Source organism: Lacerta agilis, chromosome 3, assembly GCF_009819535.1.
Source record: "Lacerta agilis isolate rLacAgi1 chromosome 3, rLacAgi1.pri, whole genome shotgun sequence".
In the NCBI taxonomy this organism is placed as follows: Eukaryota; Metazoa; Chordata; class Lepidosauria; order Squamata; family Lacertidae; genus Lacerta; species Lacerta agilis.
Genome location: NC_046314.1, coordinates 46,897,297 through 46,922,081, shown reverse-complemented (window position 1 = coordinate 46,922,081; position 24,785 = coordinate 46,897,297). Strand labels below are relative to the sequence as shown.

Sequence of the window (24,785 nt, the reverse complement as noted above, 5' to 3'; positions counted from 1 at the left end):
ACCTGCTTATCCTGCATTGCAGATGAGATGTCAGAGCACTTTTTGTGAACAGGTAATGTTGGACTGCATACCTGCATGCAATATGTCGTGATAGTTTGGGTAGTATTTCTAGCAACATACGCAGCTGGAACAAACTTGTTTCCAATGAGTAGTGGAAATCTTGACTGATGGATGAGGATGTTGCAATCTGAGGCTTCATTCCAAACCTTCAGATGCCGCTTGTTAAAAGACCGTCCTGAATGGAAGCACAGTAGATCTGCTTCAATCCATACCCATTGATCCTATTGCTCTACAAATTGCTTACTGCGCAAGAAAAGCTTTTTAATGGCAATTTAAATGAAAGCTTTTCCAGTCTTTAAAGTACTCTGAATAAAGATGTATTTTGAGTTTTACTGTAAGTAATTGAGTTCATCTTTACTCAAGGGAAGGATAAAGTCTATTTGTCCTTTCTTCCCCTCCAGTATCCTTTCTGAAATGGAACATGGGTAAAACTTTTATCCCTTTTAATTGTAGTTTTGCAGCTAACACAAACATTGATCTAGGAATACAGATTGATCTTGCCTTTGTGAGTTAACAATCAACACATTATTTCACATACTCCCAAGATAGAGAAGAATTACGGTACTGCCTCTTACATTAGCAAGTGGATCTCAATTTATTTGGTTTGACAGTTCAAAATGTTTCATGAAAGTGGCAGAACATTCTAAACACTTGCTGATGGGCATCTGGGTAATTAGGAATATTGCTCTAGGCATAGGATAACCCATGTGGTGATCTCCATATATTTTGGGCTACAACTCCTATAATCCCTGACAATTGACTATGCCCGCTGAAGCCAATGGGAATTGTGATACCCTCCTGATGTTTTGGAGTATATTTTCAATTCCTGCCATATAATGTATTTTTATATAAGCTGGAATGAAAGCCTTGTTGCTTACTCTGAGGATCAACTCTGAGGGTGTATAAACCTCAGTTCAGAATTAGACTCCCTTCCTCCTTCACTTCTCTTGCAAGCCAAATCCAAAGAATTAACTGCATCCTAAGCACAAGAAGCCTTCAAAGGAACCCTGGAAATTGTATGTGAGGCTCCCAGGTACCTGGGATTCTGACAAAACAACATTGAGGAATGAGAAGTGTAGAGTGAGATGCACACCTGCATGGATTAAAATCTGAGCCAGAAAAGAACTCTTGAAAAAATGATGCTAGAGTTATAATGTCATTAAGTATTATGAACATGATTAGTAGTTTGTACTTGGAATTAGAATTAGAATTCAGTAGTTGAAAACTTGAGCAGCATCACTGTGAATTCACTTTATTCCATGGAAATTGAAGGAGGGTGAATCCAGACTGTTCTGAAACAAGTGCCAAAAACATATCGGTGTAAATGTAGCTAGAATATCATATTGGTTCTCAGTTTTAGAGGAAAAAGTTTCACCTCGACAAAATGGTGTGTCTGAGTGTTGTAATGTAGTACAGTGTGTTGTTAGGGGTTTCTTTTGAGTTGGTTTTCAAAATTTGGATGCCATATTTAAACTAACACACACTATCAAAATCCATCTAAAAGTAGTTTTAGGAAATGTGGAGCCAGGAAAAGATAACCTCCTTCCCTAGTTTGAGGGGCAGAAAGACCCATCTTGGGACAGCTACACCTCTGAGCAGTGCAGAAATGGGGTCCTCAATTATAATTTGGTCAACAAAAAGGTCTTTGTCTTGGTTGGGGTTAAGGTGTGTGGTTCCATTCTGGATGGGAGAAGTAATGTATTATGTTGCAAATCCCATTAGAGATCTTTCTTTAAGAGAAGATAAATTATAGATGGGCTTCTTTGAACTGAGTTCAGTAGTGATATGCCAGTCCAACAAACAGTATTAAATTAGCGTTAGAATATAGCATAACAGTGCTTCTTTAATAAAGAAAGGTGATATGCTCAGAAGGGTTGTTTATGCCTGTTAAAATGTTTTGAAATTAGATCTTAATTGGAAAGTAACAATCTTTGTTTAGCAGAGCAACTCAAGTTCCAATCATTTGTCCCAGCTGTTTACAAAGTGTTTATAGATGTCAGTTCCCTGCATAGTTAATATAATCCTGCACTTGATTATATTATACTTATATTGTACTGTGCATAAACAGTTTATTGAATGTCTTAAGAATCCCTTCAGTTTATGGGTAGGCATCTATAGACCACCCATTAACTATGTTCTCTACGTGGTTCACAAAAAATGTAAAACAGTAATGGTGCCATTATGGTGCTGCAGGAGACTCTTGGGAGTCCCATGGACTGCAAAAAGATCAAACTTATCTATTCTTAAAGAAATCAGCCCTGAGTGCTCACTGGAAGGACAGATCCTGAAGTTGAGGCTCCAGTACTTTGGCCACCTCAAGAGAAGAGAAGACTCCCTGGAAAAGACACTGGTGTTGGGAAAGATGGAGGCCACAAGAAGAAGGGGATGACAGAGGATGAGATGGTTGGACAGTGTTCTCAAAGCGACTGGCATGAGTTTGGCCAAACTGTGGGAGGCAGTGGAGGATAGGGGTGCCTGGCGTGCTCTGGTCCATGGGGTCACGAAGAGTCGGACACGACTGAATGACTGAACAACAACAATGATGCCATGTTGTAATTAAGGAATCTTGAATACCACCTTCCTTCTCTCTTAGGCTGATGGGAATTGTAGTCCAAAACCTCGGGTTGGGGAAGGCTGTATTTAGGGTTTTCTGGAACTAGGCAGGACACATCCTCCATCTTGTCAGGATTCAGCTTGAAGTTTATTGGCTCATCCAGCCTCTAACCAAATCCTTGATTCAGCAAAAACCACAGCTTTGCCTAACTCTGATGACAAGAAGAAATAAGAGCTGGATGTCATCTGCATACTGATGACCTCACTTCAGATCCCAGAATGACATAACCCAGTGACTTCATAAAGATGGTAAAACGCATAGCATATAGAATAAAACCTTACAGGACTCAAAGGTTATTTCTTTGCAAAAACACCTCTTACATGTAACTGCGATGATCTCCCATTCCGTTTTAGCTAGACGTTTAAAATATGTAGAGATTTCATGGTGTTGCCAGTGGTTTGTATCCAGTGAAATTGTCCTGTTCCTACAAGGATTTCCATTTACACAATGGAACTTCCTCCCCCCACAGTTGTTCTGGGCTTCACCCACAACCATCCAGAGCATATTTGGGGATAAATGGAGAGAAGGAGGGGAGGTTCTGTGGCACAAGCAAAAGTACTTTTGCAAATGGGACAGCTTTTTTGGATACCATCCAATGTTTCTACTTTCAGCATGAAAAATTAAATGAAATATGGGGTGAGTTTTGCAACTTTGTGGTAGAATTAGCTTTGATCAAGGGTGGAAGTTGTCATTTTTATTGTTGTCCTGTCATTTCTTACAGCCTGACGTTGTTTGCTTGTAGCCATTTTTTCTTGTTCTTTTTTTTTTGTACAGTGCAGTCTTTTAGCACTGGGCAGTTTTATTACAGGGATGTTTGCTTTCCGTTTCACCTGGAGAATTTACTAACTTGAGCTGTGAGAGATGTGCTTATGAGTTATTCAGAGTCAGTCACCTTTCTCAGGCTAATTGTTACTGCTTTGTCCTTGAAGCATCTCTCATGAAACTTACAAAGTAGGGTGACAGCAGAAAAAAGTCGTTATTAATCTCAACACAACGTTTTCCCACTCCTAAGATTAATGATCATAAGCCATAGGTGGCCTCCATTGTCATAGACTGATGTTCTTCTTGGCAGCAGCTACTATACAATCTAATAAATAGGCTGACAACAAAATCACTTTTTCAAGAAAGAGCAACCAAAAGAGTGTGATGGTTCTTGAAACAAAGAGTGACTTAAAGAGACTTTTTTTTTTAAAGCCTAACTAATTAAAGGAGAAGATCCTGGAGAGCAGAAACCACAACTGGGTGTGCTTGATCTGGAAGCTTCTGTTAGTGCAGAATGCTGCAGCATGATTGTTAACAGGAGTGAAACCCTGTCAGCATTTAACACCCCTGCTCAGATACCTGCATTGGTTGCCACTCTGCTACTGGGCCAAGTTCAAGGTGTTACTACTGGTATATAAAGCCCTGAACATCTTGGGATCAGTTTGCTTGTGATCACATCTTTACCCCATGCATGCCCACTGGACCACTTTGATCTGAGGAACTGGCACTGCTGCAAATGCCCCGTATTAACTTGCTCCGTGCTTGTATGAAATAGATCTTTTAGTGTGACAGCACACTTGGGAACCCCCTGCCTATTGACACTTGGCTTGCACCTTCACTGTCTCCCTTTTGGCAAGTTGACATGCTAATATCTGATCCCAAACTAGGAATGGAAACTGTGCAGTATAAGGTAAAATGTTTCGGGTAGGAGGGGTAAGAATTATCTCTGCCTAAGAGGCTTTGGAGTGTCGCTGGCAGCCAAGGTTGACACTACTAGGCTGAATGGACGGTTGGTCTCTTGTGATACAGAGAAGATGCTAAAAGGTATTAGCACATTCGTTCAATTGTTGTAGCTTCCAACTGGGAAACTGTTAAGAGCACTCAGTGTCAGAGGTGAGAAGATACTGGGGTGGGGAGGAGGAAAGGGATCAAGATTTCAAGCCACAGTTGTAAACGACATCCATTATTTATATTGCAAAGACTTCTGTGTGTGTCAGTTATATTCTCCTTTGACACTTTCCCCTTTGCTATCGACTGTTTTTTTTCAATAATTGCCTGCATCATGGCATGTTCTGGCATTAAGGGCTACTTTAATGAAAGGGATCTGACTTTAATTTCTCAGGTTTCCTAGTAATGCATTCAATGAGACACCTTTTCAAAAAGGATAAGGAATGCTCACTGATCTTCAGTGTGCTCTGCAAAAACTCAAAAAGAATAGAAGTGCAATAAGAGGGCTGCCTTCAAAAGCTTTTGATTAACCCACTTTGCATCAAACCTTTTTGACATTTGATATTTGTGTGGAGGGAATTAAACTATTTTCCTTACTTGGTTAAGCAACAATAAAAAAACTTTATTCTTTGCCTCCGCTGCAGGATTTCTGTCAGATTATTATTTTTTAATTATATTTTATTCCGTTTCTTCCGCACTTCTTTTCCTCCTCTCTCCTGCCACCTGGGGTTGTCCAGCAACCATTTGCTACTCAACTGCAAGGCTCACTAACAAGGGATTAAAAAAGAAGACGACGACTCCTGGCACTTTTCTTTTACCAGCATAACACTGCTTCACGTCCCTATGGGTGGCTGGTGAAAAAAACTTACCTGAAATCTTCCTTGATTATTTATAATTCTTCTGCTGTTTTCTGTAACAGCTTTTCTGACCATATCTAGGTATGTGCCTCCCTTGACGGAAGCCTTTATTTACTTGGAAGTTTGGCACCAAGGCTGGCAACATTAGGTCAGCTGTTCTTTCATTGGGATAAAGCAATAGAACAGTCCTTGGGGTCTGTCGTGATCAGTTGGTCAAATGGGTATCCAATATACCTGAGTCCTACAGGATAGGTATAAAGCATTGACTTGTGCTAAATTCACAAACCCTTTTCTCTGGTGCTTCTAGCATATTCAGATCAGGGCAAAGAAACTGAGATTATCCTATACTCAATGGAGACAAGATGCATCCTTAATAGATAATAGATCTGCTATTTTTTTACCATGGAAGGTGGTTTTAAGAATCTTAAGAAGAGCCTGCTGGATCAGGTCAATGGCCCATCTAGTCCAGCATCCTGTTCTCACAGTGGCCACCCAGGTGCCTTTAGGAAACCCACAAGCAGGATTTGAGAAGAGAGAACTCCCCCCTCCTGAGGTTTCCAGCAACTGGTCCTCTGAAGCATCGCTGTCTCTTGACTGTGGAGGCAGATGATAGTCCTCATGGCCTTCTCCTCTGTAATTTTGCCTAATCCCGTTTCAGAGCCAGCCAAGTTGGAGGCCACCCCTACCTCCTGTGAAAGCGAGTTCCATAGTTTTAAGTATGCACTGTGTGAAGAATGAAACGACTGTGGAAAAAAATGCTTTGCTTTGAGGCTACTAGTTGGTTGGTTCCTCTTTCTCCATGTCCACTTTCTGGTACTGCGGCTGGCACTGGCTCAGTTTTATTCAGTAGCTGCTGTCATAGGCATGCATGGAGCCTGTTATTCTGTGTAAGCCTTTGGTACTGATTTATGGAAGTGTTTGTTCTTGTGAAAGACTTGTTAAAGCAGGCTGCTTTCGGGGCTGGAAGAGTTTGTTGTCACCTGTTGCATGCAGTGTAACTAAATAATAGATGCTTTGGAAACCTTGTTCCATTTCCCGCCCCACCCCACCCCCCCCCCTTTGCATTCTCCGCCCCCACTCCAATCTTTTGAAATGCGCCCACCCACCCTCCAGCTGTGATTGAGCAGGAGCTAATTTAAGACACTGTAGTGGTGTTTGATTTTACCAACCGTGGGCACAGTGATAAATATACTCACTAAATATCACGTGGGAGAGGGATCGTATTCCTCTTGAAGTTATCTGCTAGCTACAAAAATAGCTCTCCCTTAGTTTTCTGCGTGGCTTATTTCAGCAAAGCTGTCTGTGTGTATTTTTTATAAAGCTTTAAAAGAAGAAGAAGAAGAAGAAGAAGAAGAAGAATATTGCATTCTATTCCTTAATTGCTAGGAAATTTTAGTTACAGGTAGGCAGCCATGTTGGTCTGCCATAGTCAAAACAAAATAAAAAACAATCCTTCCAGTAGCACCTTAGAGACCAACTCAGTTTGTTCTTGGTATAAGCTTTCGTGTGCATGCACACTTCTTCAGATATTTTAGTTAGCAATTCAAGGTGCTGGTTTTAAAGCGCTAAATAGCCTGGATCTTGCCTGCTTTAGGAAGCACCTCTTCCTACGTGTGATCAATTGCTCATTAATATAAGCAGGGGAGCCTCTACTCTCGGTATGAGTTCTCTGTAAAGCAGGGGAGAGGAATCTGTGCCCGCCCCCCAGGTGTCATTGAACTCCAACTCCTATCACTCCCAACCAGCACAAACAATGGTATGGAATGATGGAAGTTGCAGTCCAATAATATCTGGACATAGGTTCCCCACCCCTGCTATAAACTAATACTATCAGAAACTAGGAACAGGGCCTTTGCAGTGGGAGCCTCAGTTCTCTAATGAAGCCTGCCCCCCTTGTTCTCATTTGCTTTGGATTTCAGAGAAACACTTGTTCAAGCAAGCTTTTGGAGTCTCTTAGGAATATAATCTGAAAACTATCATTCCCCCACTCTGCTCCATTCATTCATTCATTTAATTGATCTGTATCCACTTTTTTTTTAACAGTGTCCAAAGTGGCTTACAACAGTGTTTTTCCCCAATGGGCGACTTAAAAATTGCTGAGGGCATCTGGTTGGACACAGTAACAGAATGCTGGACCTAGTGTTCTGATTTAGCAGTGCTTGTCTTATGTTATAATTCTTGCGTCCTTCAACTTCCTAACAATCAAAATGTTCCCCATTTCTATTTCCCATCCTTTCCCTTTGTAAATTAGAATGGTTGCCTATGGCTAAGATCCATCCAAGCAGATTGACTGTACCAATGATACACATATTTTTTTCTCTGTTCCAGGTTTTCTACCCTAGCAAAGATGGTACTAAGATTCCAATGTTTGTTGTCCACAAAAAAGGAATCAAATTTGATGGGTCTCATCCTGCTTTCCTTTATGGTTATGGTGGCTTCAACATATCAATCACACCAAGCTACAGGTAAGCAGAGATGGGGTGCTTATGAAGATTTGTCAGAATAGTAATAGTGCCAGTAATTTTATATTAGGAAGTTGTGCAGTGTATTATATAGCCTGAATTTAGCAGCTAATGGATACTGATACTGATACTGAAACTTAAACCCAGTGGAAAAAACCATGTTAAGGGAGTTCCCAAAACATGAGTGATCATTTGCTAATTAAGCGGCCTGCTTTGTCACCTCTTTTCTGCTTTCAGATTTTTGTTGACCGCACTGCAGGTCTCCTTTAACATGCCTATATTCCTTATTTTTCATGTGGCAGAGTTTCTGTGCTAGCTTGAAAGTCATGACCAAACTCTGAGTCCAATGGTGACACTCCTTTTCTTGCATAGATGATCTTTGTGTGTTTAGGAGAGATAATCTGACAAATGCAGAGGGTGCCAGCCCTGCTCTGCCCTAAGTAGTACTTCTGCACTGCCCTGAGAACTGCTTTGAGCCGTAGGCTCAAAGTACATTTCGAAAATAAAAAAATAAATGGAAAAAAGCTTCACTTAAATTTCCAGCTGGCTAGCAGAACAGTGCTGTAAATGTCCCAAATAGGTTCTTATACATCTCCCATGGGGATGACATTACGTTGAAATTATTGAATCCTTCCATGCCTTAAGATTCATGCTCTCAGACAATGATGTTTAGCGAAGACAATCTCTCGCTCTGCTGACTTGAATTAAGAGCCACTGTTAGGTCTATGCACAACTACTACCTGCCTGTTATTCTTACCCTTCTCTTCCCTTTATTTCACTTCCACTTATTCCTAAAGCTGTGCTATTTTCAGCATTTGTACACAATTCTGATTGTTTTAAAGCCTTATTATAGTTAACTTGTTTTATTCTAAGTTCAGATATGAAGTTTCCTTTGCAAAGAATTTAGACAGTTTTTTAAATGAAAAGTTCAAGTTTTCAGGCCTCGAGTGTTTCCCTACCAGATCCTTGTGTTCACTTAGCAGCCAAAAAAAGAGGTCAGCCTTTAGAGAAGGGGCTGTTTTCTGGCAGATGGCTCATAGGTACTCAATACCATGGAAGAGAACACTTGAAATAAAAACACGCTCTTTGCAAGATTCCAAGAACAGGTGACCAAGGGAAAACTATCCTCTCAACATCCCAAGGGCTTTCTCCATATTTTGCTGTCATGTCTTTTATTCAGCAGCCAGTCACTCAGCTATGTACCTTGCAGATGTGACCTGACAATAAAGCCCAAATGAATGAGTCATAAGTCCAGAAGCAGAGAACCAAAAATGCCTGCTTAAATGGACTTTAAAAAAACAAAAACAAAAACAAAAAAACACTTGCATAATATATAAGCTTCAAACCTTTCCCATTTTATCACTGAGCTCAGCTTTAGAATCAAAAATCATCTCGGTGCACACAGTGATCTTAGTACACATAACAAGCAGTGTGTGCAGCATGTGTGTAAGTGTCTCTCGTGCGCATCGCTTTGTCGCAGACTATTTGCAGCCACGTTTGTAAAGTCTTAGTCACTTTGGGCACATGAAGCATTAACTAGCAGCTCACCTGTACCTTTCAGTCTTAGTGCTACCAGGTTGGCTCAGTGTAGATGTAGAATACTGGCAAATGGAGGTGGTGTGTTCGACCAGAATGCAGTCTGGGACAGGAAACTTGGCCTTTGACCATGCTCACTTGGGGCTGATGGGAGTTGTAGCTCAGCAACATCTGGACAAACAAAACGTTCCCTGTAACTGGTCTAAGGGCTGGAAGCCAGTGTGGAAATAGAGCTGCTGGCCAATGGAAAACAAGAACATCAAAAGGGCACCCTAGCCTTTGTTTTGAGGGCCATACATATACATACAGATACAGTAATATGCACACTTTAAAAATAAAAGACTCTGGACCAGATTCAGCTAACCAGCTACATCAGCTTATGCAAGGACTTCTGCTAGTGTCACAGGGCTCCCTCATACCCTCTACCACTGCCCCCAATTTGCTTGTATGGTGTGTTTCTTTTTGGTAGTTAGGAACATCTTGTGCAGCCAAGCTTCCTGTTGGACTGACTGTGCCCAAGTTGCAGGAAACTATCCAAACATTAGTTGGGTGAAGAAGAAGAAGAAACAGAGATCAGTTTCCTAGAGTCGAGCTGGAACATCTAAATACCTCCTGCCAAAAAGGGATCATTAACTGGCAGGCAGTATCCTGTGAATTAAAATGGCATTAAAGGTTCTGTTCCCTCAATATCAGTCATCTTTTGGCTTTTTAAATTAACCTGACGTGTACAAAGAAGACTGAATAGCATTCCTGTGACCCCTTGGATGGTGTCCAAGGGCCCATGGGAGGTATTGTGTCTTCCTTTCTCATCACTGCAGAAATCTCTTACACCCTGGGCCATACATCAGAGCCCCTGACGTCATAGAGTGTGCTGTGGGAAGACCAGGAAGTGGCTTGGTTCTAATCCAGCTGCTTGTCTAAATGGAGGCATTGCCGCTTAGTGGCAGATCACCTGCCTTGCATGCAGGAGGTCCCAGGATCAATCCCCAGCATCTCCAAGGTAGGACTTGGGAGAGAACCTGGCCTGAAATGCTGGAGAGCTGTTGCCACTCATTGTGGACAATTCTGAGCTAGATGGACCTGTGGAATAAGGCAGCTTCCTGTGTTCCTAATTCTCTCATTTTTCTTTCCTTCCATGAGTGGTGGTGGGCTCTCCTTCCCTGGAGGTTCTTAAGCAGAGGTCGGATGGCCATCTGCCATGCATGATCTAGTTGAGATTCCTGCATTGCAGGTAGTTGGTCTAGATGACTCCCAGGTTCCCTTCCATTTCTTTGATTCTATGAATGGGAACATATTCCTCCTCCAGCTACATTTTGAGCATCATAGGCCAAGCACTGAAAATATTTACCAATTAATTGTCTTTGTATGTGTATATATATATTTGCAGTGTATCAAGACTCATTTTTGTAAGACACCTGGGTGGCATTCTAGCTGTGGCTAATATCAGAGGAGGTGGTGAATATGGAGAGACCTGGCACAAAGGTAAGAGTTCTTTGGTGCAAGAACATATGTAAAGTGCTTTATTCAATAACAGTCTGCAATCCTGGACACATACACACAACTCTCAGCAGAACTCGCTTCTGAGTGTAGTCATGTAAAGGGTTGCACAGTGGTTGTCTTTCCGCAGGTCAAATGTTTGTATGTCTCCATGCTAAACCACTGCAGTGGTCTGGTTTTGTTTTTGTTTTATTACCTTAATTTGACTCCGGAACACCATCACAAATTTATTTGAAAATGTCCATATTTCTTAATTTACGAAATAATTTTCTCCATTACTGCATCAGTTTTGTTCCTCATTATTATTTTAATTGCTTCTGTAGTCTGGAGTGTTTCCCAGTAATTGGGGTTTTCAGAAAGAGAAAACACAGTATTACTGCCCCAAAACAAAGTGCCCTTCAATAACAGGAAATTAGCTGTAGATCTTTAATGAGTTCTTAATAAAGTTAACCTTTATGTGGGAGGGCTCTGGTTTTTCTGTTTCATTTGCACACAAGACTGTGTGTTGGCATTAGGTTGAAGTCAGTTGTTTCTTAAGTGTCATGGGCAGCTATTACTGATATTCATTGAGCTTGGCACTGTAGCCTAAGCTTCACCTGGAATGTCCAGGAAACTCAACAACTTTTGTGTCTCGATTTTCACTTTTTGAAATATGGCAACCCTAACATATATTAACCACTATAAATTACAAAAATTTGCCTTGATCACACCACAATAATTGTTTTAGTGGCTAGGATCCAAAAAATTAGGATGTAATAATAAATTATAGTTTATCATTATGAGAACTTCCCGCAGGCTTATGTACTCTCTCTTCCTGCAGCACAGCTGTTAAGGATGAAACTGCAAATCTTTACTTCTGTTTTTGATTAATTTGAACAATCTGTGGTTGTGGCTTTCTGAAATAAGCCAACTTAAAACCCTGATTTATGAAGCTGGTTTATTTCAATAAACCATAGATTAACCACAAAAAAAAACTTAAGGATGAACTGGGCTGATTGAAAATAGCAGTGAAATCTTCTGATCTTGTGCTTGCAGTCCTATCAGACAAGTAGAGAGAAGGGAGCACATGGGTCCAAGGCATTGGTTTGTTCTCATAGCAATAAGCCATAGTTTACTGCTACATCCTAACAGATCCAACATTGTAATCTTAATTATTTTGTGTGTTTATGTGAAGTATGTATATGAATTCTGTACATCTTGCCTTGGATCAAAGATGTATAAGCAGAACTCCCCATTGCGGCTGCTTGTTACTCCCCAAGCAGCTTCTAAGCATTGGAGGATTTTCCAGAATAGAATGGGATGTGATGTGGGTGCTGCAGCAAGAGAAGGAAGGGCACCTTTTGTGACTTAGTGTCTTCTGCCCATGCAAGACTACTATGGATCCAAGCCTTTATGCATAATGTCATTTTCTGCCCGTGGATTTAAGAAGCTTTATTGTATTATCTTAATGTGAATATGGCTTTGACTTGTTTTGAAGTATGCCTTATCTTATCAAAGAGGGGTATACTATTGGTGAAAATCAAGGGAAATGTCTTGCCCAGTAAGATTTATTTTGTTCCACCTGATTTATTTATTTTCATTAACTTGAAAAAAAAAACCTATCTACTGAGTGGAAGGGAGGGAATAAAATGTTTGCTAGATTTGGAACAAGGAAAGGTAGGAGGGTAGGCAAGAAAACAGATCTTGCTGCACGGGGGAAAAAGCAGACTAGCTCTTAAACATCTCTGCATTCCCATACAGTTGTGTTTATGATAGTGTTGTGCTTTTCTTTGTTTTGATACCTTTAGCTGTGCACCTCAAGTTCTTTGTTGATCTGCAGTGGATAGATGCCAGATCTCAAAAGGAAGATAAATTTCTCTAGCCCTGATCACCACATGAATGAAAATTTATGGGTTTTTTACTTTTTCTTTTACTTTTTTGCAACTATAAAGTTTATAAGCCTATAAGCTTGAAATACCATAAATGAGCTGGATGATGTCGATTTCCCATTAAGACAAACCTCAGTCAGAAATGCACGTTGCTGTTTTGTCTGCAGTGTACGGTGTGACGCTTTTAGATGTGATCAGTTATTAGGAACATTACCTGGTCTCTGCTTTCCTTCCTCCCCCCCCCCCCAAGTCTTTAGCATAGGTATGTATTATTCAAGCCTTCTGAAAGCATTAAAGGTACTGGCAAGATCATCTTCTGAACTCTGTTGCAAGTGATATTCATTATCTTTTTTGTGTTCCTCAACTACATACATTATTAAAATACTTGTGGAGCTGAAAAATTCAATCCAAGCAATTCTTTTTGTGTGTAGATACACCCTAGAGTACCTGTTCTGAATCGGCAATATCAAAAGTGTGCGTATCTGTGTTTTCAAAGGGTTAACTAGCTTGCTTGGTTTCCTTTTTTTTCTGTTTGTTATTTATTTATTTTTACAATACCTGATCATACACTCATCATACTGGGTATAAAAAATATAGATACAAAATCAAAAAGCAGAAAGAACAAAAACACAAACAACACAACAATAATGATATAACATAAGATACCAGCCATGAATAGCACCAATAACAGCGTTAACGCATAACAACATATAAAGAATTATATAAAACGACTATTCTATTATTTTATACACACACCCACCCTCACCACCACACCCACACCCACACCCACCAACATTACAATTCTTCTTTAATTCTTAACTTAAACATAAGTTATTAACCTTAACTAAACTTTAATTTCATACATAAAAAACACACATATGCACACATACAGACTTCCTGTCTTTCCTGATAAGCATTCCTTTTCTGCTCTTGAAAGTACATAACATTTTCATTTCTCCTTTATTTAATTCCAAAACCTTCTACAAAACCAAACACAGCTTCTTTTTCTGACTTAGTGTATTTTCCTCCAGGATCATTCAAAGGCCACCACGGACTTTATACCATTTTGGATGCCTTGCAGGTATTTTGTATATCTCTCCCATTTTTTCACAAATGCCTGTCTATTATTTCCTCTCAAGCTACTGGTTAGCTGGGCCATCTCGACATACTCTTGAAATTTATATTGCCATTCTTTTACTTTTGGTACGCACTCCCCTTTCCAGTTTAATGCTATCAGCGTTCTTGCAGCTGCCGCTCCATACAGAAAAATTTCTTTTGAGCTCTCTGGGATGTCATTCTCAATGATACTTAGGAGGAATGCCTCTGGTTTTTTAAGGAAAGATACTCCTAAATTTTTTTTAAGTTCTTCATATATTAGGTTCCAGAACTCCTTGATCTTTTTACAGGTCCACCACATGTGGTACATGTCTCCGTTGACTTCTCCACAACGCCAACAATTGTTAGCTAGATTTTTATACATTTTGGAGAGCCGTGACGGAGTCAGGTACCACCTATACTGCATTTTTAACATATTTTCTTTGATGCTGTAACATGCAGTGAACTTCATTGTTGTTTTCCACAGTTTTTCCCACTGATGTAACATTATGGGGTGGCCAATATCTTGAGCCCATCTGACCATGACTTCTTTTACTTCTTCTTCTTGAACCTTCCATTCTAAGAGGATTTGATACATCTTAGATATTATCTTAGTTTTAGAATTCAATATTTCCGTTTCAAATTTTGACGATTTTTCGGCGAATCCAATTTTTTTATCTTTTTTAAAAATTTCGTGTAACTGATAATAGTCAAGCCAGCTCGTAAGATGTTCTTTTATTTCCTCATAATCTCTTAGGGCTATTTGGTTGTCCTTTTCTTTTAGAAGCTCGTTATACTTTAGCCAATTCCCTTTCATGTTCTTCTTCTTTAATACAATAGCCTCTTCAGGGGAAATCCATTTGGGAGTTTTGGGTTCTAAAAGTCCTTTGTATCTTTCCCAGACTTTAAATAAAGCATTTCTTATTATGTGCCCCCTAAAGCCTTTATGTACTCTTACTTTATCGTACTGTAAATAGGCATGCCAACCATAACGGTTGTCATGCCCTTCTAAGTCTAAGAGTTCCGTATTTTCCAATTGGCACCAGTCTTTGATCCAAGAGAGGCACGCAGCCTCATAATATAATCTGAAATCTGGGAGCCCAAATCCTCCTCTGTTTTTGTGATCTATTAAAAGAGTATGTTTAATTCTTGGTCTGTTTCCAGCCCAGATAAATTTGGAAACTTCCTTTTGCCAGGCCTCAATACAACTTATATTCCCTATAATAGGGATAGATTGAAAAAGGAACAGTAGCTTGGGTAGAATATTCATTTTAACCACTGAGATGCGTCCCCAAAAGGATAATTTCAGCTTGCTCCATGTTTCCATGTTCTTTTTGATGTCAGTCCATACTTTCACATAATTATCCTCATATAAATTTATGTTTTTTGTGGATATCCAAATTCCCAAGTATTTTATCTTTTGACATACTTTAATTTTTGTTAGTTTTTCAATTTCCTCTTTTTCTCCAGGTGACATGTTCTTAGCCAACAACTTGGTCTTACTTAAATTCAATTTAAATCCCGCAACTTTTCCAAATGATTTTATTATTTCCAACACTTTTATTAAACTTTCTTTAGGATCCTCAGTTGTTATAATCAGATCATCGGCAAATGCCCGTAGTTTGTACGTATTTTTTCCTAAGGTTACTCCCTTGATGGTCTTTTCATCTCTTAATTTCTTATTTAACACCTCCATGACCAAAATAAAGATAAGAGGCTAGAGAGGGCAACCCTGTCTGGTTCCCTTGTTTATTTCACAGTCTTCTGTAATATTGCCATTAATTATAATTTTTGCCCTCTGCTTGGTATAAATAGCTTGAATACCTTTACTAATTTCTTCCCCAAATTTCATCCTTCTTAATAAAACTGTCATAAATCTCCACGAAACGTTGTCGAATGCCTTTTCGGCATCGACCGCCATTATTGTAGATGGTTTATCAATATGCAAGTCCAAATATTCCAAGATGTTAATTATGCTCCTAATATTGTTCTGCATAAGGCGGCCGGGAAGAAACCCCGCTTGGTCTTTATGTATAATTTTTTGTAGAGCTTTTTCCATTCTTTTTGCCAATATATAAGCGTAGAGTTTGTAATCATTATTAAGTAACGAAATGGGTCTAAAATTAGTTATTGCCAACATGTCCGCTCCAGGTTTCGGAATCAGTGTAATGAAACTTTCTTTCCAGGATTCGGGCAAATTACCTGTCTGCATAGTATTGTTCATAACTCTTTTCAAAGGTTCCGACAGGGTGTCCTCCAGTTTTTTATAATAACTTGCTGGGAGCCCATCTGGTCCCGGCGTTTTCCCTACCTTAGCGTTCTTAATTGCCTGCTGTATCTCAAATATTGTAATTGGCTCGTTTAACATCTTATTTTGATCTGGTGTAATTTCTGGAAGGTTGTTTTGATCCAAGTATTCCTTTATATCCTCTGGGGTTTCATCTCCCTCTCTGTAAAGATTTCTAAAAAAGTTAACAAAACTCTTTCCAATTTCTTTCGGATCCGTTATTATCTTATCCTCTATTTTGATTCTGTTTATTATTCTGTCACTCTGTTGTTTTTTTAATTTCCACGCCAACAGTCTTCCTGGTTTATTCGCAAATTCAAAATTCTTCTGCTTTAGCAATTTAATTTTCCATTCAATCTCTCCGTTCATTATCATTGCAAACTGCGATTGTAAGAGTTTAATATTTCTCTTAATGTCCTGGTCCTCTGGTTTTTTATAAAGTTCCTTTTCGTTTTTAAGAATCTCATTTAAGATTTCTTGTTTTCTTTTTTCCTTTTGTTTATTTCGTATTATGTTCTCTTTTATAAAAAAAAACCCCTAAGGACCGCCTTACCTGCGTCCCAGACCATTTTTATATCAGTACCTTTGTTTAGGTTTAACTCCCAAAATTCCTCCAATGTTTTTTTAGCTCTATTTAATATATTTTCATCATATAGTAAGGTCTCATTTAATTTCCACCTTCTGTTTCCCTTGCCTTTTTCTTGTAGCCAAAGAAAGACTGCGTTGTGATCTGATATTGTTTTGGGTTGAATTTCAACCTTATTTGTTTTTAATGTGAGATCTTTGGGTATCCAAATCCCATCTATTCTCCCTGCGGAGCAATTAGGATCTGAGAAATGAGTATATTCTCTCTCCAGAGGGTGTCTAACTCTCCATGCATCGTTTAGGTTATGAATATCGCAAATTCTGCTTGCTTTGTTTCCATTTAGGTGGTATCCTGGCCAATAAGCAAAACTGCTTTGATGACTTTCAGTGTGCAGCTGAGTATCTTATCAAAGAGGGGTATACTTCTCCAAAGAAACTGACTATCAATGGAGGTTCAAATGGGGGTCTCTTAGTGGGTAAGAAGAGGCTGTCTGCTTCCTTTTCCTTTTTTAAAAAATGACAAAGCTAAGTGAATTTAATGTCATGTAAATGGAGGACTCAAGAGGATAAGCTCCGGAAGGACGTTTCCCTCCCCACACAAGTTGGACATTGCACCATTTGTTAACAAACTGAAGTAATTAGTGCAATACCCAAATATTGTCTAGGCCTGCAGAATACCAATTGGCCATTTAAGAAAACATCTGCCTTTATGAGCTGCACACATAATTACTGCACTGAGGCATCTGTCTGTTCTTCCTGTAGGGTAGAACTGGCTTCATACAAAACACTTTATTTTTATTTTTTAAGTAGTTAGGGAAGGAAAGAGCAAATTCATTTCAAAAAATAACTAGTCAGAGCTGACTTTAGCATCACTAGTTGCCACTAACTCTGATTCAGCCCACACACTCCTATTTTGAAGTATTTTGTCCTTATGTTTATCAAGGACCAAAGCCTTGTTATGGCAATGGTAGATTATCACCTGTTCCCCTTTTCATGCACAGTGGAAACCTTTTGCACAAGTGGATCTTTCCTAGAACAGCACATACGCAACAAGCACTACCGTATTTTCTGGCGTATAAGACGACCCCCAACTTTTCCAGTTAAAATATAGAGTTTGAGATATACGCCGGGTGGAGAATCTGTGGTCGAGTATAAGACGACCCCCGACTTTTGAGAAGGTTTTCCTGGATTAAAAAGTAGTCTTATACGTAATTGGTTTTAGGCATTACAGTTTTGAGTTCCATTCTCAGTTTTTCTTTATTTCTTATGGGTCTGACTGCATAATCATGGAATTATATTTGAAATATGACTGTAGCATATACCCCAAATCCACGCAACCTCACCATTTTAAAGCCTATGGCAGAATTTTTAGGGCTTTATTTAGAAAACAATTCCAAAATTAGTGTGATAAATGTCTTAATACAAGAGCCTTATCTCAAAACAGTAATCTTTTGCCAAGTCCATTTCCTTCCCAAAACCATGTTGATGGTACCAAGAAGTCTGTTCCTCTTCCACCTTTTCTTAGGAATGTTGTGAGACTAACAGTATGAAGTGTATAATATTCTTATGATATACACAGCTCTAGGGGAGCATTCATGCCTTATAACTAGGGACTGATTCATTAGAAGATCCTGCTAGATTGGGTCAATGGCCCATCTAGTCCAGCATCTTGTTTTCACAGCGGCCACCCAGATGCCTGTAGGAAACCCACTGCTCACACAAGTGTGTTTTTTCTTCCTGACCACCGCTGCATTCCATCCCATTGTTGAGAAAATTAACCAATCTGGGACTGTCTCAGGTTTTTGTTTAATTTCAGTAAAACAGCCTGTGTACTGGCATGTTTACCCCATGAATTCTTAGCCTGCAAAATGGCTTGTGGGTATTTAGACCTGACACTCTCCAATATTTGGGCATATCAGTCCCCTGGAACCTGAGCATACGGTTCCAGTTAAATTTTTCACCAGCCGTTGAAAATGTCTGAAATCTTGAAAGGCCCTTAACCCCTCTCTTCTCGGTAGACTTGCTGCTCTAAAAATGCTGTGTTTCCTTAATCTTTTGTTTTTATTTCAAGTTCTTCCTCTTCAAGTCCTTGGGAAACACAAGGACAAACTCTTTAATAATAGGCTCTTTAAATGGCTGTTCAGTGCCGATGCGTCACTTGTTGAGCTCAGCACAGATTATCGGCACTGCTTTGGACTGATTGGAGCTGACTCCACAGAACATTGCCACTAAAGTTAATAGGGTAACAACTGGGTGGCCAAACACATGAAGTTTGACAACATCTGGAAGGCCACAGGGTCCCCCATCCTTGGAACAAGTGGAGAAAGATTTTGCACCATCCCCCAGTTGCTCCTTGTCTGCATGAAATTGCCTTTCCTTCCTTTATGTTCAGCAGATTAACGTTCAGCATGTTCTAAACATGCAGATTTGTTTTTGTCATAAAGGCAGCTTCATGGATTCCAGTTCCCCACAGAATGGATGCAGGTGCTCCTGCATCTCATCCTCTTTCGCCCCTGATCTGTTCCTATGCAAGTTTGCCCTTACATGTTTCAAATGTTGACATCCTCTGATTGCTACCTTTATAACTGCTACTTGTAGATATTAGCACTGCTAGCTGCTTTAAACATTAGATTCAATTTGGGTTGGGTGTGTTTTCCTCCACTCTCCAGCTGCCTGTGCCAATCAGCGTCCTGATCTATTTGGCTGTGTTATTGCTCAAGTAGGAGTGATGGACATGTTAAAATTCCACAAATTCACCATTGGTCATGCTTGGACAACAGACTTTGGCTGCTCCGATTATAAAGAACAGTTTGCCTGGCTGTACAAGTAAGTGGAGTTTTGTTTTGTTTTTCCTGGTTTATATTCACCACTGCCTTCCTGACAGTCACCCCTTATTTTCTCTCAGTAATTGAAAATCACATCGTTAAGTGACATCATAAATCCAGGATGCATTCATTTATACATTATCTCTTGTGTTCAGTAAATTTCTCACATGTTGGCAACTTAGCTTGCAATTCTGAGTACATTGACCTGGAGATAAACTCTATATGATCAGCAGAAATTACTTCAAAATAAATATATTGAGACTGGGATGGTGAAAGGTATTCCCAATATGTTAGGAATGCAGTTAACATTTTAACTCCACTTAGTTTTACCGTGTGTGGGGGGGGGGTGTTTTATGGCTACAACCTTTAATCAGCTTTGAAAGCCAATGAAGTGTTCTGAACAGCTGGTGATCATAAGTAGTTTCCCCTTTTGAGATGTGATCAGAACGGAACACAGTTTTTTAAATGTGGCCTTGCCATAGGGCCCTACAATAATGGCAGTTTTTATTTCCAGTCTCATTTCCTAGCAATCCCTGGAATAAAATTTGCCACTTTATCCCCAAGTTAACTGCCCTGTGTACTCTTACATCCTCCTCTTGTTGTCAGCCAAATACACACACAAAAAGGGAGGAGGGGGAAACTACCATAAAATTTAAGGAGCCCCTTTCAACCTTTCCTGCCAACTGTTGGATTGGAATGAGTCAGTAGGCCACGTGTATCTTCCTTTTCTAGATCCTGACATCCCATTTCTCAACAAGAACTAATTCTCAGAGCACTAGCACATATGCACTAGCTGCCCATGCATCACCAAGGCCAGGTTCAAGGTTCTTGCATTAATTTACAAGGAGCCTAACAACACGGCTCCAGGATATCTTGAGGGCTGCCTTGGCCATATCGCAGAGATCTTTGAGGAAATCTCTGTTGGTGCCCCCGCCCCCCAGCACAGATGCACAGCTCAATGTAGAAGTCGTTCATATAGTGTGATGGGCCCAGGCCAGTGGAAAACCTCCCCAGCTGAGATTAGTCCGCATCCTCCTCGCTCAACTTTATGCAGATGATTAAGACTTATTTGTTCCAGCAGGCATTTTAAGATAGCATTTGGTTTTGTGATAATTGTCCTATTGTCTCATTTTTTGTGGGTTTTGTTTGTTTGTTTGTTTTACACCACTTAAAAATGCAAATAATTAGATGGTATAGAAATGTCTTGAATAAGTCGATCATGTTCCCAGCCCCTAGGATTCCTTATTCTTTTCCCACTTTCCTGCCAAGTTGGCAGCATTTTATCAAATCTCCAACAAATGTGTGTCCCTCGAACAGGTATTCTCCACTCCACAATATCAAAATTCCGGAAGGAGAAGGAGTTCAGTATCCTGCCACCTTACTTCTAACAGCTGATCATGATGACCGTGTGGTGCCTCTTCACTCCCTGAAGTTCATTGCTACTCTACAATATGTCGTAGGCCGAAGCCCCAAGCAAACCAACCCATTACTAATTCACGTGGACACCAAGGCTGGCCACGGGGCTGGGAAGCCCACAGCCAAAGTTATAGAGGAAGCATCTGACATGTTTGCCTTTATAGCAAGATGCCTAAATCTTGAATGGATAGAATAGGCCGTTACTGTCTCAGTTAAATCAAGGGCTTGAACAACATTTTAAAACTATACAGGAGCACTTGGTGTAGTACTTACATTTAAGAACTGCCACGCCCAGCTTCCCATGAACTTTATCTCTCTTCTGCTTCTGTTCAGTGTTTACTCTTGGCTCTTCATTTTAGTTCCAGTCATACCTTTTAAATAGCATGTTTGGATAATTAGGCAGATTGCAGATGACGCTGTTAACGTGAATTCTTAAAAGTCAAAGGTGTTGGTGGTGAAAAGGTTTTAATGTGGTTTTTCTCCTTGTAAACATATCCAACGCTCTCGTAATTAAATGTAAGTACTGTTCCAGTATAGACTGTCAACTCGTATTTTCTTTACAGCCACGACGAGTGTTGGGATTATTGCCAATGCCTCTCCATTAAAATAACTATATTACAAATGCGGAGTAATTTCAGGTTGTGTGTCAGTTCTTTTAAAGGTCGAGCTTTTATGCAGCACTGCTTTGAATCAGTACGCAGTTGCAACACACACACACACACACACACACCTTTTTCCTTTTAACATCTATTTTTAACCAGTCTTGTTATCTATAATCTCTGGGCTGTTACAGTTAAAAAGAGGTGCTGCAAATTGAGTAGCAATGCAACTGGAAGAGCCCCTGTTTCTCTTGGCTGTGTTGGTACTTCAGGCCTTTTCTCAGAAGATAAGAATTTGCCCTAGTTGCCTCAGACCATTGATCCATCTAGTACGGTATCATTGGCACACTGTTGTCAACAGCAGCCCTCCAGAGGTTTTTTCCAGCCCTTCCCGAAGATGGCAGGGGTTGAACCCGAGCCCTGTGTGCAAAATAAATGTTCTGCCATTAAGACATGGTCCTTTTCTCAAGATGTGCCTAAGTTATACATACTTACCAAATGCTAAAGGAGAAGATCAAGCTTTCCCTTTAATATAATGAAATATTTTTCAATGTCTGATATACTCTTGATTGACAAATAGTAAATGTTTTTCTCTACAGTAAAATCTTGATTTGGAAATGTCATCTGTCCAAGGCAGGGCACTGTTTCTTCTTTCCTTTTGTTTGAAATACCAAGGAAGTAAATCATCTTTGGAGGAGGGGGAGAGTGAAAAGAAAGGAGGATTGATTAGCACCTGTCATTTCTTCTGCTTTCTATTGTTCTTTAGAGAATATGCTTACAATAATGACACATTATGACCCCATAGCTTTAGGTATGCCAGAACTAACCCCTACCATGGTTACATCAGACATGTAACTGCACTGACACACTAGTACAATGCCATACCAGGTCTGCTGTGCTGTCACTTCCTATCAGCCAAAATGAGTGGAGATGCGGGTGGGACATGGGAGGAGCAGAGTTAAGCAAAATTCTGTACACCCTGAACAATACTGGCAAAACTTTCCACCAGCTACAGAGCTAATGTAAAGGAAATGTCTGCCATTCAACTCAAATGGAAAGGAGAAAGAGCGGGGAGGAAAAGAAAAAAGCATCCCCTCTCCCCTGCCTCTTGTTCCACCCATGTCATATGCTGTTGAATCAGTCGACACCCTATTTCAGTATACCACCAGTACATAAACCACACAGAGGGACACCATAACTCCAGATAGTGAGATGCATTGACCTATATTTATCCAGCCTCAGATCATGCACACTTAGAGCACACAAGGGTGATGGGACACAGCACGTGCCAGGTAACCAAGTGAATTTGAAAGTTTATCTCCTGCAACCGTCTCCTCCTCGTAGCTGTATGTGAATGCTGTGTCTTGTCCAAGCGATGGCTATAGACTCCCAACAGCTGGGAGAAGTGTCTCTCTTCAAAGAATATGTGCTTGCCATGCTATGCAGGTAAGTTCCCTGGGAAGACCAGGCAGTCTACTCTAACCATTACCACTGCTAGTCAAACACTCAATGAGCAACTTTTCCTTGCAGGTCTGTAGCCTGGACACAGAACAAGCCACCCCCCCCCCCCGAGAGATCCAGTGCAACCCCTAAGGGGAAAGGGAGAAAAATGCTGACAGTTACTGTGGTTTCCTCCTCCAAAACTGCACCATGTTTATCTCCACAATTTGACACATCATCCCCATGACATCACCGCACATGATGTGATTGGTGGGCACTGGTGGTGTTGCCATGGACACAGGATGGGAGGTTGTAGCTGTTACCACTCTGCTTTTCAGAGCACTGTGACTTCCCCCACCTGTTCTGGGCTGGATGTGTGTAGGATATGGCAGCCATATTGATAGGATATATCTCCCCTTGATGTATTGGGGTATTGGAGTGCGTGCATGTTGCCCACCAGCTTAAAATAAGACTTCCTCCTCTTGTGAGGAATGATTATGCATTAACTGCCAGAATAGATACAATAATGCTGCGGAACAATTAACCTTTGATCTAAAGCTGACAACAATACAACTGTGGTTTACAAGCGACTTCATTTTTATATACTGACATGATCCTTTCCCATGGAAAATCCAGACCTTTCATATTTTATCTTGAAAGAAATGGATTGTTAGACCTTACTTTCATACTTCAAAAATTTGAATATTTATTTGTCTCTGGAACATCCAGCCACTCACTAAACCTCCCTAAGAACATCAAAAAGTCACAAAATATGTTGGTGATCCAAGGTACGCTACCACAAAGCACATATACAACTCTTAACACCCAGTCCACCATCACTTATCTTGCCTTGTGACTTAGTAAAAAAAAAATTTTTTTACCATTTGGCATGATTTTTTAAAAGCCTTCAGTGGGGTAAAGGAGTTTGCTCTGGGACCAAAAGTGGACAAACTACCCCAGAAGGAACATGGTCTGCCCCCCACCAGAGCCACTGCCCCTCCTCCTCCCCTAGCACCTTCATACACCCCAAACAGTGATATCATTATAAAAAGAACATTAGAAGCAGGAAACCAGCTAGGGACGCAGTTCGGGGCATTTGGATGACAAAAGCGTGAAAGGCGTGCTAAAAGAAGAAAAGGAAATTGCCAAAATGACTACATTAATTGCTGTGTCGGTTTTGTCCTCTGGCCCTGCCCACACCAGCACGTGTCCTTCAGAAGGGAATGTGGTCATTGGGCTGAATGATGTTCCCCCACCCCTGACGTACAAAGTAGTCATTCCATGCCTGCTGCTCTTAAGTTACCATTTGACAAATGGTGATCTCTAGCACATCCAGGCCAGCCAGCTGTGAAGAGCATTAGCCATTTGTCTTGCTACTTTACCACAAACTGAGGGAGCTTTTCAGAATGTCAGCTGGCAACACTTAAATGAAGAACAGCGCTTTCTACTTCATTACCCTTTTTACATTACTTCCTAGCATGAGGCAACTTGTCATACCCGTAGCAAATAACAAATGCCGTTTTAATGGGGTGGTGAAGATGTGTCCTTTTCTCTCCCTCCACCCCAGCATTTCCTTCCTAAAGCAACTGCCTGATATTGATGGAGTTACATTCCCTTTGAAGGAGCAGGTTCATAGCTTGGGGGAGGGGGACTTCTGGATCCTTTGCTTTCACTTGAAGCTCAGGTGGCCTCAGTGGAATGGACTGCCTTCCATCAGCTTTGGCTGGTGGCCCAGTTGTGCCCCTATCTGGGCAGGGACTTTTAAAACCTTAAATGGTTCTTCTTAACCTAAAAGAGTCTTAAATGTGCATTGGAAAGATGGAAATGTTTTAAATTTTATTATTTTAATTAGTTAAAGGCATTTCTGAATATTTAAAAGTAAGTGGTATACAAAAATACAACATAAAAACAGTATACAGAAACACAACATAAAA

General features: G+C 40.2%; 1 protein-coding gene across 1 annotated transcript in view; it reads left to right on the top strand.

Annotated features, from left to right (window-relative positions):
• Nucleotides 1–21,444, top strand: part of PREP (prolyl endopeptidase) — a 61,494-nt gene extending 40,050 nt beyond the window's left edge. Inside the window, exons 11-15 of the mRNA XM_033143515.1 lie at nt 7,570–7,706; nt 10,627–10,721; nt 16,916–17,047; nt 19,241–19,397; nt 20,714–21,444. Coding sequence (XP_032999406.1) covers nt 7,570–7,706; nt 10,627–10,721; nt 16,916–17,047; nt 19,241–19,397; nt 20,714–21,008 — 816 coding nt within the window. The 3' untranslated portion in view covers nt 21,009–21,444. The remainder of the gene's footprint in view (nt 1–7,569; nt 7,707–10,626; nt 10,722–16,915; nt 17,048–19,240; nt 19,398–20,713) is intronic.
• Nucleotides 21,445–24,785: the final 3,341 nt, after the last annotated feature.